This window comes from Gracilinanus agilis, chromosome 1, assembly GCF_016433145.1.
Source record: "Gracilinanus agilis isolate LMUSP501 chromosome 1, AgileGrace, whole genome shotgun sequence".
NCBI classification, from domain to species: domain Eukaryota; kingdom Metazoa; phylum Chordata; class Mammalia; order Didelphimorphia; family Didelphidae; genus Gracilinanus; species Gracilinanus agilis.
Window position 1 is genome coordinate 208,716,842 of NC_058130.1, and position 20,022 is coordinate 208,736,863.

Consider the following 20,022-nt stretch of genomic DNA (forward strand, 5'->3'; position numbering starts at 1 on the left):
AGAGAGAGAGAGAGAGAGAGAGAGAGAGAGAGAGAGAGAGAGAGAGAGAGAGAGAGATCTATATCTATATATACACCTCAATCTCCAGAGCCATTTTCCATTCAAAGATGCCTTACTAATGACACATTCCCTTCCCATGAATAACTTAAGAATTCATGAGGGTATGTTTTACTTCCCCAAACTTGTTCCTGCTGTCGTTTTCAGCCTGTCATCTCCTGGTCCTGTCACATAGGACATCATCAATACCTCTTGGAAAGTTGAGAATCTCTTACAATCCCTTCCTCTTTCTCTTTCTCCTTTCTCCTCTCCTTACCACTCCCCCACATATACAATGTGTATGTTCCCAAGCATTCTCACATACATACTCTGCTACCATCATCATCTCTCCCTTTTGTCTTATAGTATAGTTGAAGAAGACACCGACAGTTTTGGATTTGATGCCTTAGACTTAGATGGTAAGTATATGGCAAATTGGAGGGATCCTCAAGAATAAAGATGGATGCCTCTTTCTACTTTGATCAGTCAGTGGTGCAAGAATAAAGGGGAGCTGGGTGTGGTGGTGTTTGTCTGTAATCTCTGCTACCAAGAAGACTGAGGCTGGTGTATCTCTTTAGTTGTCAGTTGATTCCACTTCCACACACAAGCTGGAATCAATATGATGAATCCCTGGAGATGGAAGGATCAAGTTGCCTAGGGAAGGGTGAACCATCCCAGAACAGATCCAAACCCTTGTGTCATTCTGGACTGTGAGCAGGCATAGAACTTCTAGCCTTGGCAAAACAGAGAAATAATTTCTAAAAAATGAGAAGAAAGAGGAAGAAGAGGAGGAGGAAGGGGAAGAGGTTCACATAATGGGGATAACACTGAAGTGGTTCTTCATTACTGTAAGATGTAAGAAGGGAAGCCACAGAGTTAAGGCTAACTCTGGAGGATATATATATATATATATACATATATATACACATATATACATATATATACACACATATATACATATATACATATATATACACATATATACATATATACATATATAGCTTTATAGTTTTTTTTCAGAGAGGCAATAGGAGAGAGGGAAAAGGGAGATGTATCTATATGTGTGTGAGAGAGACAGAAACAGAGACAGAGAGAAGAAGGAGGAGGAGGAGGCGGAGGTGGCTGGGAAAGAAAAAAGGGCAGCATTTTTTTACTATTTTTAAAACCTAAAAACATAGGACTCCTACATCTATTAGCAGAAAAGCAGGTAAGAAGGAAGGAAGGAAGGAAGGAAGGAAGGAAGGAAGGAAGGAAGGAAGGAAGGAAGGAAGGAAGGAATGGTTGGTTAGTTTTATTACCTAACAAAAATAGAGTTTCAGAAAGTAGGGTACAGGAAAGAGAGAGACTGAAAGGTGATCCTGGGGGAAGAGGATGAAGAGAATGTTGTCATCACAACCTGCCAAGAGAGGTATTTATGGCTAAGTGAAGAAGAATGGCCTAGGCATCAAAAATATGAAGAAGGCATCACTGTCAACCATGGAGTCCTCTGACTTGTTAAACTGGCAATGCAGAAAACTCTCCAGATTTCTGGACTTGGGTTTCATGACTTTAAATATTCAAGCATTTGCCCTTTCAATCCACCCTAAATTGAGCTACCTTCCCCACCTCAGCACTACCTCTCATTTGTAGCAGCCCACAGAGTCCTCCAGATTAAAAGGCATTGGGGAATCCTCCTTGATTAGAGACAGTCATAAGCTGAAAAATAGTGCAGAAAGCCTACTACTTCTAACAAGGGCTGTGTAAATTAGAAGAATTGAAAAAAAATTGGAAAATAAAGGGGAGCACTTTGGAGAGAAATGTTTTCTAAACTAGCTTCTGCCTCTGAAGGTTATATTCTTTGGATCATAGAGTGGACACAAGTGTGTGGGCCCTACTGTGTTCCCCTTGTTGATTTCCTTATCCTGTTGGGACATTTCCCTCCCCAAGGGCATCATCCCCTCCAAAATGAGTGTGGTCTTTTGGGTAGGGGATCATTTGCAGCACAGGGACTGTGCTTTGGCTGAAAAGAAGCAAGAGAATAAATTTAGCTATGATTATGAAGTATTGCTGATATCTGACAAGATTGACATATATGGATTGGTTTTCCCACTTTGATATATAAATCTCTTTACCTTGTGTACCTCCCTTTCCCTAAATGGTCACTGCTACTATGAGCTACTTCATTAGCCCAGTCAAGATTATTTTTCTCTCTTTTCAGATGACAACCATGACCGCTATTCCTTTGGACCCCCCTCCATCCATTCTTCTTCCTCTTCCCACCAGTCTGAAAGCCTGGATGCCTTTGATCTTGAGCAAGTCAACTTCATGTTTAGGAAATTTTCTCTGGAAAGGTATTACATCAGGAAATGGGAGAGTAGAGACTAAGGATAGGGATAAAGGGAAATAGCTGGCTTAAAAAGTCCTATCCTGATAGTCTGACTAACCTGCAGTAGCTGTATGTCACCATGTACTCCTGAGTTATCCTGAAGCCATAGAACTTTTTTAACCCTTACTTCCCTTCTTAGAATTAATTCTGTGCATTGGTTCCAAGGCAGAAGAGCAATAAGGGCTAGGCAATAGGGTTTAAGTGACTTGCCCAGTGTCACACAGCTAAGAGGTGTCTGAGGTCAGATTTTAACCCAGGACCTCCTGCCTCTAGGCTTGGCTCTTAATCCACTGGGCCACCTAGCTTCCCCCAAAGCCACAGAACTTTAAAATCATTAAATAGTGAGTTTAGAGTTCATCTACTCTGATTTTCCCCATTCTGTAAATGAGAAAACTGAGACTCATGAAAATTGAATGACTTTCAAGTGGCTCATCTAGTTAGGCACAGATTCTGGACTAGAATGGTACACTGGAGTTAGAGTAGAGGGTCATGAGTTCAAATCTCAACACTTTCAACTGTGTGATAATGGGAAAATAGCTTCATTTGGCTAGATCTCAGTTTCCTCATCTTAAAAATGAAGGGTTTGGACTGTATGATCTCTAAGATCCTTTCTAGCTCTATATATCTATGATCCTATGAGCTTAAGTTTCCCAACTCCCAATTCGATTTTTTTCCCAATACAACTCAAAGTCCCTGTGAAGTCCTACTTGGCAGTCACCAACTCTTCCAGCTGAAGTCTTGAGGCTTACAGAGGCATGGCCAAGGAGGGGCAAGTTTCATCGAACTAGACTGACTCCAGTGACCTTGTGTCTAAGTCCTAATAGTGTCTGGATTTGGTTCTTTCCAGCCAGGGGAAATAGGTTCCATTTCCTGCCTGTGTTTTCGATTAAGGACTTTGTTGGAAGCCTTCTCCCATAACTTAAGCAATATAACCCCTAAGACCATTTTCTCTCCATCCACACTCCAGCTCCTGATAAACATAGGAAGCTGGCACATGCAGGTTCTGTCTCCCCTTAGCTTTTCCTGGGTAGAAGCTCTCTATTTTTAGCCTAGTGCATCTGAAAACAGGCCCATCTAAGCAGCTTCTTGATTTCCTGGCCCTAGACCTTTCCGTCCCTCTGTCACATCTGTTGGTCACATCAAGACCACATGCCATCCAGTACAGCATACAACCCTGAACGGAGATAACCTCATCACTGAAATCACCCTGCTGGGGGGAAATGATCGAGGCAGCTTCATTCACTCTGTCAAGCCAGGATCCCTGGCGGAAAAAGAAGGCCTCCGGGAGGGACACCAGCTGCTACTGGTGAGGCTTAAAAAAAAAGTTCTCATTATTTTCCCCTCTATTTCTTCTCTGTGTTTATGTCACTGACACAATACAAGGTCCCCCTGACAATCTGTTCCTGTGTTTTGTTATGGAATGCCTAAATGGAAAGAGAAAAAAAATGGGAAAGGGCAGAGTATCTTCTCTGCCCCCTCCCAAGAATGCCATCTTTGGGAGGGGAGGGGAGTTATGAAAGGTCACATCCTCCTCTCCTCCCCATCCCCAGCAAGTATTCTTGATTGTATTTCTAGAACAGGACCCTCCCATTACACATGTACCCGCATATGCTCAGAGGCGAATGATAAGAAAGTTTAACAAGCATGATTTAAGTAGGAAGCTTTATTCCCTCCCAGCAGCACCAGGCAAGTTGTTTGTTCAGAAAAAGATGCTTTTATTTCATATGTGGAATAATCCTACTCACGAGGCTCAGCCAGCCTATGGAGCCCGCAGTGAGGAACAGTGTTTCTTTGATATCTAGCTGGAGGGCTGCATCAAAGGCGAGAAGCAGAGCGTTCCCTTGGATACTTGCACAAAGGAGGAAGCACACTGGACAATTCAGAGATGTAATGGCCCCGTCACACTGCACTATAAATTCAACCATGAAGGTAAGGCCTGAGTAAACCCCATTCAGCACCACGGCCAACGCTCCAGTTGTCTCCCATTCATTTCTCACCAATCTTCTCTTGCAAATGGTGGAGAGGGCTCTGGATCTGGATTTGGGAAGGTTAGGTTTGAATTCTGGCTCTGACATTTCCTGCCTGGAGAACCCAGGCCAAGCAACCAGATTTCTTGGAGTCTCACCTGTAAAATGGGGACAAAAATAATAGCAACTCATATTTAGTTTACAAAGTGCTTTTCTTACAACCATTCTGGGAGGGAGGGAGGAAAGGAAGGATTGGAAGTGTGTGTTTGGGGAAGGGACTTAATCTGGCTTTCACTGGTCTAGGTAATTCCCTGTAAGGAAAACCCTTCTTCTAAGCACTGATCATCTCACTTCCTCTCTCCAGGTCCTTGCATAGGCTGTTCCCTATGCCTGTAAATCACATCATTCTCATTTCTGACTCTTAGGAGTCCTGGTTTTCTGTACATATCAACTCAAATATCATATTCTACATGAAGCCTTTCCTACTCTCTTCAGCTGCTTGTATCTCCCTGCTCCATGATTATTTGGGAGGAGGAAGTCAAAAACCCTATCATTTCTAAGGTGTCGGGAGCTATAATTGAAGAAACTTTCCATACCAATGAAGATCAGCACCCATTCCCTAAATTTTAGTGTCAGAGACTATAGTACTTGGGCCACTAAGAGGTTTAATAATGGCTTGTTCAGGATCACACAGCTAGTGTGTGTCCAAGATGGAATGTGAAGCCAATTCTTCCTGATTCCTGGGCCAAGTTTCTATTCACTATGCCAAGTGGATTCTCAAGTAAGTCAAATGACAAGCATTTATCAAACTCCTACTATGTTCTAGGCACTCTGATTAGTACTAGGGATACAAGGAAAGGCAAAAACAGTTCCTGCCCTCAAATGGGGGAGAAAACATGCAAATAGTGATGTTTAAGCAAGATATGTATGAGAGATATAAATGATCTGGCTATCAATGTACCTACATATGGGATAGCTATGCAGACACATAATTAGTATGAGTATTATTATCTCCATTTTACAGATGAGTAAACAGGCTCAGAGAGGTTAAGGAACTTACCCAATGTCACGCAGCCAGTAAGAGTCAGAGTCAGAATTCAAATGTGGGTATCTCCTGATTTCAAGGTTAGTACTCTTTCCACTATTCAACTTGTACTGCCTACCTCATAGTGCCTTTTTGAGGAAAGTACTTAGAAACATCAAAGTATTCTAGACATAAAATTTTTTCCTATTGTTTAATTGCATCAGTACTGTTTATTTTCTCTTAAACCAAGGGTTCTTCATTTTTTTTTTGGTGTCCCTGACCTCTCTGACAATCTGGGGAAGCCTACAAATCCTTTCTCAGAAGAATTTTTAATGCATAAAATAAAATACATAGAGATAAGACAGAAACCAAAGTCTAGTGGAAATAGACATCTGTCCCTCCCAATCAAGTTCATGGACCCCCTGAAATCTTCCCACAGACCTCTACTCCAGATTTTTCTCCATAGGGACAAGTTTGTGTCCACACCATCATTTCTCCCTTCTCCCGTGTTACAGACCAGCTGTAACTGAGTGATTATGATCAGACCAAAGGCAAGACACTGATCCACACGACATTTTGCACCCTACCTGGCCACAAGTGTGTGGAAGTACAAGTTAGAAACTGGTTAGACAGAACAGACGTGACATCTAAACACCAAATGGTGCAGAAGGTTCTTTGCAAAATGAGGTTTTTGGTTTTTTGCATTCATGATTAAGGACTACGCTTTCTCCTGGATCTGAAGCAATCACTTGGCTGCAGCAACCAATTCTTGGTCCAGGGCTGGGCTCTGCCTGGGGAGACTAGGCTATGATTGGATTAAAACTCACAGACCTTTGGCTCTTTGGTTCCTCAAGCATCCCTGTAACAAGCATTCCCCTTTCCCTTGGCCTCCAGTGGCTTTTTAATAGTATTATCCATATCTTGCCTAAGTCGCTTGGCTATTGTGCGTTGGGCTTTGTTTTACATTTCCAACATCTGATTTACCATTCTCACCTCTGAGTTTTCCTGGATGATTATCTCTGCAGCTGGATCTTATTTTTAACTACTAGGGCTCATGAATGTTTAAACGGAGCATAAATAGCCAGACACAGTCTCTCCAACAGCAAAAGCATCCTCCCAGCAGTGTCCTGTCAGTGCAGAAAATAATCATAATAATGCTCTTCACCTAAACACAGGTCAAATTTCACAGCAGACACTTGGTAGGGAGTAGTTTTCTCACTCCATGGCCCAACAGTCGTTTGAACATAAAATCACAAGAGATACCGTCAGTAAACTAGCTCTCCAAAAGGTTTCCCCCATGAAAATTTTTGTTCAGTTGTTTTTCAAGTCTCATCCAACTCTTCATGACCTTATCCGGGGTTTTCTTGGCAAAGATGCTGGAGTGGTCTGTCATTTCTTTCTCTAGCTCATTTCATAGATGAAGAAACTGAGATCACCAGGGTTAAGTGACCTGTCCAGGATCAAACAGCTAATTAAGTGTCCAAGGCTTAACTTGAATGCAGGACTTACTCCAGGACTGGCACTCCATTCTCTGCACCACCTGGCTGCCCAGTGAAAATAAAAGCTCTGTATAGTAGAGAACTGTTTGTTGGATCATAGACTTAGAGCTGGTAGAGACCTTAGAGTGGGTCTAGTCCATCTCTTTCATTTCACTCCTGAGGAAACTGAAGGAAAGGGAGGGAAAGGCACTCCCACAAGGTCATCCAAGTAGTAAGTAGCAGACCTGGATTTTAACCAAGCACTCTTGCCTCCAAATCTAGCACTGTTCACGGCACCGTGATGCCTTTATCACTTATTCAGCCTCATGCTTGCAAATTACAAAGTCTATGGTTGGCCCCTATTATTAACCCTTATTTAGATACCCTAGGCAGCATGACATAGTAGCTGGAGGGTTAAACTTGGAATCAGGAAGATCTGGGTTCAAATCTTGTTTTGGCTCTTACTTACAGTGAATGGTCAACTCATTTAATCTCTCTCACCCTCAGTTTCTTCCTATGTGCCATGAGGTTGATGATAGCACTTCTCTCATAGGGTTGTGATGAGAAATCAGAGAGCTTACATATATAAAATGCTTTCCTAACCTTGAAATACCACATAGATGCCAGTTACCATCATTATTATCTGATGGGGATCAAGGAATGGAATCTTAGTCCTAAACTAGAGATGTGGGGAGAACAAGTTTTCAATAATTTAATGGCAAGTCAAGGACATTCCTTCTAAACCAATGGAATGCTTCATCTAGCCTAGCTCTCATTTATTCCACTTCAGCATTCAAACAGATAGTAATTCTTAAGCAACTCATAGCTGTATTGTCTTTTTACAGTGATACACAATTCTCCCTTTGGATAAGATCAGTTATCTAGAAGACAGATACTACGCGTGTCATACTTGGTCTCCAGTGCTTTCCATGTATGTCAACAAGTAGTATCTGGCTAATTTATTTTAAAATATTAGTACCTCATCCAGGTTTCAAACAGACTACCCTTAGGAGGAAGGTCTTTAGGTGGCCCAGTGGACAGAATGCTCAACCTATATTAGTTTAAAAGCTGCCTCATATACTTGCTACTTTTGTGGCAAATCATTTGGCTTTGCTAAGCCTTAGTTTCCTCATCCATAAAATGGGGATAATAATAAAATAAAATAAAAACTCTCAGGATTGCTGTGAGAATAAAATGGGATAATATTTATGAAAAACTTTGAAAAATTTAAAGAGCTATATATATAACATTACTATTTTTCTTATTTTTATTTGGGTGATTTTTTTAGTCACTAAAACTCTTTGTATTATTGTGTAGATGATGCATATAATATAAAAATCCAAAAAAAATCTAGCATCTAACTGTTTTTTCTTATCTTAGTTATCAAACTGAAAACCTGGAGTTCATTGTACATTGAATTGGTCTTTGTCCACTCATGCAACTCCCTTATCCTGGGACAGAGGAGATCCAGAAAGTGATTTCTTTTTTTTTTTTTTAAATTTTTATTTTAAGCCCTTAACTTCTGTGTTTTGGCTCCTAGGCAGAAGAGTGGTAAGGGTAGGCAATGGGGTTCAAGTGACTTGCCCAGGGTCACACAGCTAGGAAGTGTCTGAGGCCATATTTGAACCTAGGACCTCCCGTCTCTAGACCTGACTCTCAATCCACTGAGCTACCCAGCTGCCCCAGGAAGTGATTTCTTAGAATGATGTCTTTGGATCAGAGCTGGGGGGGGGGGTTCCTTAACTTGGCTTCATTTTTTTTTCTTTTCTGTCTACTGGGGACAGCCAAATGGCCATTGTACATAAGTCAGCCTAGCAATTAACGATAGAAACTCTGAAGTCCACTTCTCCCTCTTGGCACTAGTCCAGGTCCTTCAAGTTTTGCATATAGCCAAGAAGTCGTTCTGATTTTCCAAAAAATCCAGGGAACTCTTTTTTCTCCATTAGGATTCTTAGATCTTTGTTTAATTAGTCTTTGTTTCTAGCAAATTATGGAAGGCACTGAATAAGTGAATAGAACATTCATTAAGTGCTTTCTCTGTGCAAAACATTGTACAAGGATGAAGGATAAAAATAGAAAAGTGAGATAGTTCCTGCTCTCAAGAAGCTCATATTCTAATGGGGGAGACCACTAATGGCAAGTTTCAGCAGCAAGTCAGATGCAAAGGGTTCATGGTCCTTTGGGTGCAACAGCAAAGCAGATGGTCATCCCTTTGCTTTGATGTCATTTCCACTGGTAAAATAGCATCCCTTTCTGATGTTGAACCATTTGGCAATGTCAAGGACGTTAGTCATAATCGTTTTGTTTGGGGGCTCTTCAGTGGCTGTAGCCTCTTCAGGAACAGTTACCAGGATGTATCTCCACAGGGTTTGTTTCCCTGGATGGTGGCTGAGGGCTATTTCCAAGGTGCATAGGCTTAGGGTCCTCGGATGTCCCCACTAGGGTCTGTTGCACTGTCACTGATCCATTGGGAGCCATGGTTACCACGCTATGTCCCATTTGAGATAGCATCTTGATATAATTTTCCAAATCTTTTAAAAAAAATTCTTCCCCCTCAGGTTATCGGAAGCTGCTAAAGGACATGGATGATGGCCTGATCACATCAGGGGACTCATTTTATATTCGGCTAAACCTGAACATCTCCAGTCAGCTTGATTCCTGTTCTATGTCAGTGAAGTGCGATGAAGTTGTACATGTCCGTGACACGATGCACCAGGATAAATACGAGTGGCTATGCGCTCGGGTTGACCCATTCAACAACAGGGATCTGGAAATGGGAACTATCCCCAGTTACAGCAGGTGAGTCTAGAGATATAAAGGGATCTCTCCAGGGGTGTCCTGGCAAATGTTTAACCACCAGGTGGAATAGGGGGTAGAAGGGAAAGGGCACCTGATACATTTTTAAGTTTAATCTGCCTTATTAACATTTTCTCCATCACTTTTCTTAAATCTAACAGTCTGAAACAATAAATCAAGCCCTGATTTGCAGGCTTGGCTGATTTTTTGTGGCATGGAAAATTTAACAGTTGGCTTTCAGATGCCAGTGTGCCCTTGCTTCAGCACCCCACTGGGGTTATCCCTCCCTGGCTCATCTTGGCCTGAATGCACGGTAGCACCTCTGGCAGTGAGCAAATGTCTAAAGGGTTGGCGAAGAGAGACTGAGGAATCATGGGAATGTGCAACAATGGGAATGGGATTATAAAGGAAGAAATAGGGTGAAGATGTTCACAGGATCGTAGATCTAGGGCTGGAAGGGGCCTCACAGGCCAATCCAGCTTAATCCCCTCATTTTACAGATTTGAGAGGAAGCATGGTTCAGTGGGTAGAGTGCTGAGTTAGTCCCACCTTGAACAATGACTAATTTTGTGACTCTAGAAGAGCCATTTAACCTCACAAGGCCTCAGTTTCCCCAACAGTCAAATTAAAGAGTTTAGATTCGTTGGTATCTAGACATCACTTCCAATTCTAAATCCAATGATCCTATGAAGTCAGTGAGTCAGTGAACAAGCATTTATTAGATAGATGCATAGGACAGATAAACATTTATTAAACAACTATTATACACCAGGCAATTCTGAGAATACAAAAAAGAAAAAGAAAGTCCTTGTTCTCAAGGAGCTTACAGTCTAACAGAAGAAGACGAAACACAAAAGCAAGCTAAAAATATGTCTTTTAGGAAGTCATGAGGCAGAGGTGAAGAGGGAGGGCATTTCAGTCATGCAGAACAGCCTCATGAAAAAGAGGGCAGTCAGCAGATGGAATGTCATTTATGAGAAATAGCAAAGCCAATATTACTGGATGGATAAAATGAAACCTGGAAAAGTGTGAAGAGGCCAAATCATGAAGGGCTTTAAAAGCCAAACAGAATACACTGATGGATCCTAGAGGTAACCATCGTCCTCAAATAATCTCTTCTTCCTTCTCCCAGAGCCCAGCAACTCCTTTTGGTGAAGCTTCAGAGGCTGATGCATAGAGGGAATAGAGAGGAAACCGAGAACTCTCACCACACACTAAGAGCACTACGGGTAGGTCTGTCCTGACGTTGGTCCTGCCAAACTCACATAAGTCCGGAGGAAGCAAAGGAGATCTGTCTTCCCCTTCCCTCTTCTCAGAAGCAGCCAGAGGATCCTCACAAGAGGCAGAAAAGACTCCATTAGCCAGCACTTCCCTCATGCTAAAGTCTCTGCCGTTTATCTTCTGCCTCTTTGAACAAATATTCCTTGTGTTCTGTTTTAGTGGCCCCTGTAATAACAACTCATATTATAAAAGCACTTAAAGGTTCACAAAGTGCTCACTTCGCAACAAAAACAACAATGAGGGGGTAGGTAGGTGACACAGTGAATAGAGAGCCAGACCTGGAGTGGAGAAGACCTGAGTTTAAATCTGGTCTCAGATACTTCCTAGCTGTGTGATAACTTATTTTATATACTATATTAATTCCTAAATATTAGGCAAAATTCCTGTATATTCCTATGTCTGGGATCTGGGTCAGAGATACCATCCAGTCCATTGTGTTTTGCTTTTTCTTTGTCCTTTGTCATCCTTTTTAATAGAATTTGATTAATAAATGAAAAAGAGATGGGTTCTTTTCCTGTTCACATGGCCTGTCCACCTATGGGAATAGGGAGGGATGGATGAATTAAAGGACCACCTCTTAATTAGCTATAACCAGTTAAAGATGTCTTGGGATGTTCAAGGGAAAGGCTGAATAATGAGCTCCTAAAAAACTATTTATTAAGCTGCCTAGTCACAAGAGAGCCATGGAGATGTCTATCAGTTTATCGGTTATGATGCTGACCTAACCAATAAACCTGATATAATCTATCAACTTATGTTCTTACCCCAAAATTGGTCTCTCAAGATTATTTTAATAGTAACTGTTGTGACCCTGAGAAAGGTGCTTAACCCCAATTGCCCACCCCTTGCTGCTTTTCTGTCTTAGAACTGATGCTAAGACAGAAGGTGAGGGTTTAAAAAAAACCAACAATACAACATTTTGTCCACTCTAAGGAGTATGGTAGTCTATTGGATACTTCTGCCCTAAAGTACCGAGCTAAAGTGATTTACCTAAGGTCATATAGCCGATATGTGTTATAGACAAGAAGTAAACCCAGAGTTTCTGGCTCTGAGGCTATCTATCCACTGTGGCACACTGCAACTATTATTGTCCCCATATTACAGATGAGAAAACTGAGGCCCAAAAGGTTTCAGAGACTGCTGATGTAAAGTCTGAACCAAGATATTCCTGATTCCAAGCCTAGTACCTTATCTATCCATTATAACATTCTTCCTCCTCTCTTAAAAAAAATCCTTTACCTTCTGTTCTAGAATCAATATAAGGGAAGAGGCAATTAGGTGACTCAGTGGATTGAGAGCCAGGTCTAGAGATGGGAAATCCTGGTTCAAAGCTTGCCTCAGATACTTCCTAGCTGTGTGACCCTGGACAAGTTTAGCCCTTATTGCTCTTCTGCCTTGGAACCAATACACAGTATTAATTCTAAGATGGAAAGTAGGGTTTACAAACAAACAAACAAACAAAAAAAGAATTAATACTAAGTAACAGTTCCAAGGCAGAAGAGCAGTAAGGTTAAGAAATTGAGGCCAAGAGACTTCCCTAGGGTCACACAGTTCAGGAGTGTCGCCAAGCCTGGTACTTTATCCATTTTATTCATCTAGCTGTACTGAACCCCCTCTTCCCTCCTATCTTCCAGAACCTCGTCCCATGCCAAGACCTGGGGTGGTGCTGGGTAATCTCCCTACATAGCTGCCTTCCAAGTCCTCCTTTCCTCGGCAAGAGAAGGCTTGTCTGTTGGCCTTAAAGTTTCTTTGTCACCTTAGGCTGCCTACACTGACTAATTTATTCCTATATCTCAGGTCCCTTCTTCTTCCTTGGCACTCACTTTCCTCTCTCTCCTGGCTACAGGCAGGATATTGGCAGGACACTCTGCCCTAAAGATGCCCTTTTGCATAGGCTTCCCTCCTAGGCTTTGCCATTGAAAAGAGAGGCGGTAATGACTGAGCCAAGCCTGCTGGCAAGTGATATGTGGCCCTCATTCATTCCATCCTTTTTTGGTCTCTGAAATCTCCATTAACAGGCACAGGTCACCTTCCCCCGAGCTCTGGACACCTTCCATTCCACCCATTATGCATTCTCCTTCTTTGAAAGCCTCTGATTCCATGAGAGTTGAGCTTCTTCTCCCTTAGGTCTAAATGTCTTAAGGCTAGAAGTATTTCAAAAATGATAAACGGTGCCATCCTCAGGAGCCTCGGATTAATTGATTGACAAACTGGTTTCAGAATACTCTGCAGCCTGAGGAGCCTCTTGCAATGAATGACCCCCGGGTGAGCCCCCGTCTCTCAAGAGCCAGCATCCTTTTTGGCCAGCTCATACAGGTAAGGCTATTCAGAACACCCTCTGGTCCACGCTAGGGTTTTGGTATTTCCATATGCTTTCCTCACAATGCTTTTTATTAAAATGATAATAATACTTTTAACTTTCCAAAGTCCTTCGACATCTGTTATCTCATTTTATCCCTGCAACAAACTCATGAGATCATAAGATCACAGAACCGTAAACCTAGACGTGGAAAGGATGCCAGATATTTTTAGGCCAGATATTTTTATACCTAGTTGACTAATAAATTTATAATAGTAGTAGTAGTTCACATTTATAGAGAACTTTAGGGTTTGCAGATGCTTTACGTACATCACCTCCTCCGAGCTGCACAGCAGCTGTATGAGACAGATGCTATTATCATTTTTGTTACACAAATGAGGAAACTGAGGCTCCCAGAAGTTAGATTCTGTCCAAGGTCACAGGAAATATCATATGGAAGATTTGAGCCCAAGACCTATGAATCTAAAGCAAGTGTTCCTTCCACTATGATGAGAACAGTAAGAAAAAAGGACCTACGACTATATCCCATGATGATGAGGGCAGTTGGAAAATGAGGCCATTTTTCTATTACTACCTAGACTATTCATGTAGGAGCTATTTATTCTAGAAAATTAATCTGTCAATCAATAAGTGTATTAAGCATCTATTGTATGTCAGGCACTGTGATAGGCACAAGGAATACAGAGACGACAATGAAAAAGCCTCAGTATGTAAGGTGATGGGAAGGTCAAGGAGGACCCTCTAATTATCCCTGGACAGGCTTAAGAACTGCTCATGATTGAAGGTCATTTATTCACAGCCCTGCCCATTCTCCCCTTCCCCCAGTATAGAGAACAAATCATTTTGAGGCTAGTTAAATACCAAAGCCTGGAGATTTGGTCTTGGACCTTATAAAGGCAATCAGTCTTCTTTTTTTCTGATTTTGTTTAGTTTTGTTTCATTTTTTCAGTTTGTTAGTCGATCTGAAAACAAATACAAGAGGATGAACAGCAATGAACGAGTCCGCATCATCACTAGCGGCCACCCAGGGAATTTGGCCCGGGCCTCGCTTGACGTTATGAAGCCCTTGTCAGAGAAGCATGAAGGTGAGAAGAAGTGCCTTCTGGGTGCCCACTGAAAACCCAGAAACCTGTAGGTCAGCTGTCTATGGAATGCCACTCAAGAGAACCTAAGTCCCCTTGTCTATAGCAGGGAACAGAGTGAAGACAAAATGCTCATCATAGCCTAGATCAGTGATTCCCAAAGTGGGCGCCACCGCCCCCTGGTGGGTGCTGCAGCAATCCAGGGGAGGTGGTGATGGCCACAGGTGCCTTTATCTTTCCTATTAGTTGCTATTAAATTTTTTTAAAAATTAATTTCCAGGGGGCTAAGTAATATTTTTTCTGGAAAGGGGGCGGTAGGCCAAAAAAGGTTGGGAACCACTGCTCTAGATGAATGATTCCAACAAGGAAGACGGACTTTGGGTCTGGCAGGATCGAGGAGGAAAGGAGCAGTTATCGAACACATTAGTCTGAGGAGGTCTCTCAAGGCTGGGGTTGACATCCATACAGCTACCAATGATTAGGAAAACTACTTAGCTGGGCACCTTTTGACCAAGAGGTGATGGGCTCAAGTTGCAGAATGAGACATGTGTTTTTAGAGACAGCCAATGTGGAAATTTGTCTTGCTTCACTATATATACTTGTTTACAAAGGCTTCATTTTTTTTTCCTTTTTCTCTGAGAGGTGAGGGTGGTGTGGTTAGCGAGGAGGGAAAGCTATGAATAAGATTGCTAGAGGGTGGGGAAGAAAAGAAAGAGAAGGGAGTCTTTGAAACAATATTTTTGAAATGCATAGATGAGAATAGATAGAAGGCTAGGAGGAATCACAGGCCAGCAGGATAACTCTGAAAAGTAGCATTGAATTATTATAAAAGTAGAATTGACTATATACATAATGAGAGAAGCAAACTGCATGGAAGAGCGATTCAAGGTTTCTTGTGTGTCCCTTTCTGTTCTCTGTCTGCGAGCAGGCTCATTTTTATTAGTGTTTATTAAGTACAGAACATTTTAAATGGGGGGAATAAAGCACAGAATACTTGGATGAAGGAAGAACAACCCCTGTCTATGGGAAGACAGGGTGACTCTGGAAGCTAAGTAAGCACGAACCAAAAATCCAGGTTAAGTTACTGATGTTTATTAAATACATACTGTGTACAAAGCACTTTACAAATATCACTTCTGATCCTCACAACAACCCTGTAAAGGAAGTACTATAATGATCCCCAATTTACAAATTGAGGAAACTGAGGCAGAAAGAGATTAAATGACTTGTTGTTGGTTATGTAGCTATTAAGGGTCTGAGAGCTGAGAGCAGATTTGAACTCCAGACTCCAAGCTAAGCCCTCTATTCATTAACCACCAAACTACCTCTTTATTGCCCAGAGTTGAGAAGAACAAGGTAACGAGTTTGCTAGAGCAGGAATCAAGCAGGAAAGGCAGTAATGGATCAGGAAGCAAGATACAGGGCATGTCAAAGAAGTGGACTGTTTGTCTAACTCCACCTGTCTCTCCAAAGTTCCATTCCTTTTTGGTGGCTTCCCATATTATCTATTTCTATCCTGGGCCAGCAAGACCCTAGATCAGATTCTTTATGCCCCTTCCTGATTCAGTAGTGCCAGTAAGGGCATGGATAGAAATCTGCTCAGAGGGGCAAGACCCACCATTATTTGTATCAGACTGTGATTTCCCTCATCACACTAACTAAAATTTTGTGGCAGCCAGTAGCGCCTGAATGCTGATGTTAATTGGAACTGTTTGCTGTGAAATGTTTATTTATTGATTTTTTTTTTCTTCCACTGAATGCTTCTTGCCATTCTTCAAGCTGGTGAAGGGGATATTCTCAGCACAGGGATGGCTCAGGGTCAGGGAGGGAGGGAAGAAAGGATCGAGTTTCCAGCACCTCCGCCAACTATCTGGTTGGGAAATGTTTCTTTCTCCTAAACCTGATGGGGCAAGACCAAGGGGTAAGAGGGTTGAATGGGACTGAGCCAAAATGAATGTCAGCCCTAGAGGAAAGCTCTGTGTTAGTTATGTGCAGCCTGGTAGTCTAGGACATTATCTCCAGGAACAAGAAGGAGATCTTCTGTTGACCACACCCAGAGATGCTGCAGAGATGCAAACCACCCAAGAACGTGGGTTTTCTCTAGATCCTGGTTCTATAATTCCTTCTTTTCCTACCGCTCAGGGACAGCCAACTTAGCCTGACAGTTCTTCCCTTGCAGATGTAGATTCTGAAAATGATCTCAACAAGAGCCTCAACCTGATCCCGTACAGCCTGGTACACTCTTTCTACTCTGAGCGGCGACGGCCCGTCCTCTTTACCCCCACCATGCTAGCCAAAACCTTGGTACAAAAGCTGCTGAATTCTGGAGGAGCCATGGAGTTCAACATGTGCAAGCCAGGTGAGTGAGGATACGGACAGCAGGAGAAACCTTTGGGTCCATATTAGTCCTACACTGGCTTTCAGCCTTGGGAGGAAACACACACACATATCCCCCAGCCTCCTTTTCCTGTGGAGGTGAATTAGTACAGAAAATGAATGAAGTCAGCATTCTCTCCTACTCACTTGACTTAAATTATGACTCATCCTCAGGGAGTGAGTGAGTGACTACTTTCCAGGCTGGGCAAATAATAATGATACCCCATCTTTGTTTAGCTTCTAAGTCCTCCTGTGCACTTATCACATTTACTCTCTTTTTTTTTAAGACACTTTTATCTTCTGTCTTAGAATCAGTACTGTGAATTGGCTCCAAGGCAGAAGATGGGTTTATGCAATGGGGTTTAAGTGACTTGCCCAGGATCACCCAGATAGGATGTGTCTGAAGTCAAATTTGAACCCAAGACCTCCCATCTCTGGGTCACTTGGTTGCCCTCCACATTTACTCTTTAGGACAACTCTATGATGTAGATAGGTTGGTACGGTTCCCACTTTACAGATCAGAAAGCTGAGCTATTAATGTTGAAACTTGCTCAAGGTGAGAGCCAAATCTCAAACCCAAATCATAGATATAGAGCTGGAAGGCCAAGTCTATTCCCTTCATTTTAAGATTGAGGAAGCTGAGGTGCAGAGAAGTTAAGAAACTTATATGAAGTCACACATGTAGTAAATGACAGAGGCAGGATTTGAACCAAGAGTATGTGATGCCAAATCCAGCCCCCTTTCCATTGCCTGCTAATCCCCTTGCCTAGTACTCCTCCTACCATACCATGTTCTTTTCCCAATACTCTTCCTACTAGGCCATGCCACCTAAAAGGGAAAAAAAAGTGTGAAAATGCTCCAGATGTCTCATTCTGTGTGTTTCTCCTTATGGAGAGTTGGGAGAGACTTCAGGGGCTCTTGCTACCCCTATGTACACAGTAATAAATTATTTATCATTATATCTTCTCTAGAACCTATCTTGGTGCATCACAATTTTTTTGTTGTTGTTGTTGCTTAATGGTTTTTCAGTTGCATCCAACTCTTAATGACCTCATTTGGGGTTTTCTTGGCAAAGATCCTGGAGTGGTTTGCCATTTCCTTCTCCAGCTCATTTTACAGTTGAGGAAACTGAGGCAAGCAGGGTTCATATGACTTGCACAGGGTTACACAGCTAGTAAGTATCTGGGGCCAGATGTGACCTCAGGAAGATGTGCCTTCCTCACTCTTAAGCCTGGCATTCTATCCACTGTGTCACCTAGCTGCCCCTAATACCTATTTTAGTAGATATTTAATAGATAATAAATTTAGTAATAAATAATTACTTTAATAAATATTTTAATTCACAAATGAATGGAGTACCTCTATCAAAGGGGCTAAGGTTTCCCAGCAGCAAAGCAAGTGAACAAACTCCCTCCAGTGGATTTATGTCCAATGCTAACAGGCCTACTCAGAGGAACCATGTCTCTCAGGATAGCTAGAATAGCTGAAAATCACATGAGCTTCCATTCTGGCCGGGGGAGATGACTGCCCCAAAATGCTTCCTCCACACCTTGGCTGTGCAGCTACCCATGAATTTCTCAGCCTCCTCCCCTTTCCCCCCACTCCCCCACCCCACCAACCCTGCAGGCCTGGCCACAGCTCTGCCACCTGTGACTCACATACATACCACAAGGACGTGTGTAAAGACAAAAGAGGTTTCATTTCATGTTTCAGGTCAGAAGTATTTTCCAGCTGATGTCCTGACCCGCACGTGGCTCTCGTAAAGCCTTATTTTTAAATCCCACTTTGCCGAGCTGAACTCCAGTGCTCATTCCACTCCACCTTAACCTGCCTGATGTTCCCCTCAGTTATTCATCCAGGCCTGTTTGTGCCTGAAGGCTCCTTGCCAGGGCCAGATGTTGGCCCTTCAGGGTCTTCACCATAGTCTTATCCATCCACATTAAGCTATTTTTGCCTTAGTAACCAGCAGTCGGCTGGAAAACTTGCTCACTGACTTCCCCATAACCTCTTCTCCGCCATCTGGGTCTAGTTGAGCTGTGAACTTTAGACCTTTCCATAGGATGGGACTATTGGCCACTCTGGCTCTTTGGTGAAGATCGCCCTGTGCCTCATGTGGGATTTGGGCTCATTGGGACTTAGAATCATGGGATTTTAAGAGATTAAAAGAATCTTGGTGATCATCTTGGCCAACCTCTTCATCAGATAGAGGCAAAATGACTTGTCTGGGATAACACAACCAATTAGTAGCATTCAGGAGCTAAAACTAAAGCTCTGGGATCCCTGACTCCTTTCAGACTTTTCTACCATTTTTCTACCATTGGGTACTTGTGCCTGGCCTTTTTGTGTGTGCTTAGCACAGTGCCTAGAACATTGTAGGCACTTAACAAATACTTTTTGGTTACTAGCTTAATCAAGGTTGGTTAAAGGAGAATCTTCTGAGTAATTGAGGTGACTGGACTAAAAACTGGGAGAGGGGAGGGAGCAGAGTTTGAGTGGGAGGAAACACTCTCATAGTAGGTCTAGTATTCCACATGGACAGAAACTGGGACCTTTGACTCTCTCTCACACTGCCATAGAGCCAGAACCATTCTGTTAAGGAAAACTCATTGTTGGTATGTCGGTCAATCAGCAAAAAACTGAGGTCATCTAGTCCAAGCCTTCCTTCATTGCCAACTTCCCCTCCACATTACATTATCACAGATAGAATGGACATTCATCCTTTGAAGGAAAAAATCTATTAACTATATTCAGAGCATCATGTTAGATTTTGAAAGAGTAACAGGGGATCCTATTCATCTAGTTTCTTTGAGGAATCAAGATACGTGTGTGTGTGTGAGTATGTGTGTGTGTGTGTGTGTGTGTGTTACTATGGAAATAGTACTGGCTCTGGATTGAGAGGATCTGGGTTTAAATCTTAGCTCTGATGTGTAACCTCAGAAAATTATTAAAGTTCCTTGAGTCTGTTTCCTCATCTTTAAATAAGGAGTTTAAGAAATCCCTTCTATCCTTAGAGCTATGATCCTTTGAGAGAGAGAGAAAAGAAAGAGGAGGGTAAAAAGAGGAGGAGAAAGAAGAGAAGGGAAGAGAGAAGAGGACAAGATGGGACAGGACAGGAGGAGAAAGTAAGGAGAGGGAAAGAGAGAGAAGAGAAATGGAGGGAGAGATATAAGTAGGAGAGAGAAAGGAGAGAGATATGGAGGTATGAGAGAGGGAAGAGAAGAGAAGAGAAGAGAAGAGAAGAGAAGAGAAGAGAAGAGAAGAGAAGAGAAGAGAAGAGAAGAGAAGAGAAGAGAAGAG

At 42.3% G+C, this 20,022-nt stretch overlaps 1 protein-coding gene across 1 annotated transcript in view; it reads left to right on the forward strand.

Annotated features, from left to right (window-relative positions):
- Positions 1 to 20,022, forward strand: part of CARD11 (caspase recruitment domain family member 11) — a 65,784-nt gene that overhangs the window by 28,583 nt on the left and 17,179 nt on the right. Inside the window, exons 10-19 of the mRNA XM_044678813.1 lie at positions 403 to 455; positions 2,234 to 2,366; positions 3,506 to 3,707; positions 4,204 to 4,330; positions 9,429 to 9,669; positions 10,799 to 10,895; positions 13,168 to 13,263; positions 14,217 to 14,352; positions 16,529 to 16,708; positions 18,439 to 18,484. Coding sequence (XP_044534748.1) covers positions 403 to 455; positions 2,234 to 2,366; positions 3,506 to 3,707; positions 4,204 to 4,330; positions 9,429 to 9,669; positions 10,799 to 10,895; positions 13,168 to 13,263; positions 14,217 to 14,352; positions 16,529 to 16,708; positions 18,439 to 18,484 — 1,311 coding nt within the window. The remainder of the gene's footprint in view (positions 1 to 402; positions 456 to 2,233; positions 2,367 to 3,505; positions 3,708 to 4,203; positions 4,331 to 9,428; positions 9,670 to 10,798; positions 10,896 to 13,167; positions 13,264 to 14,216; positions 14,353 to 16,528; positions 16,709 to 18,438; positions 18,485 to 20,022) is intronic.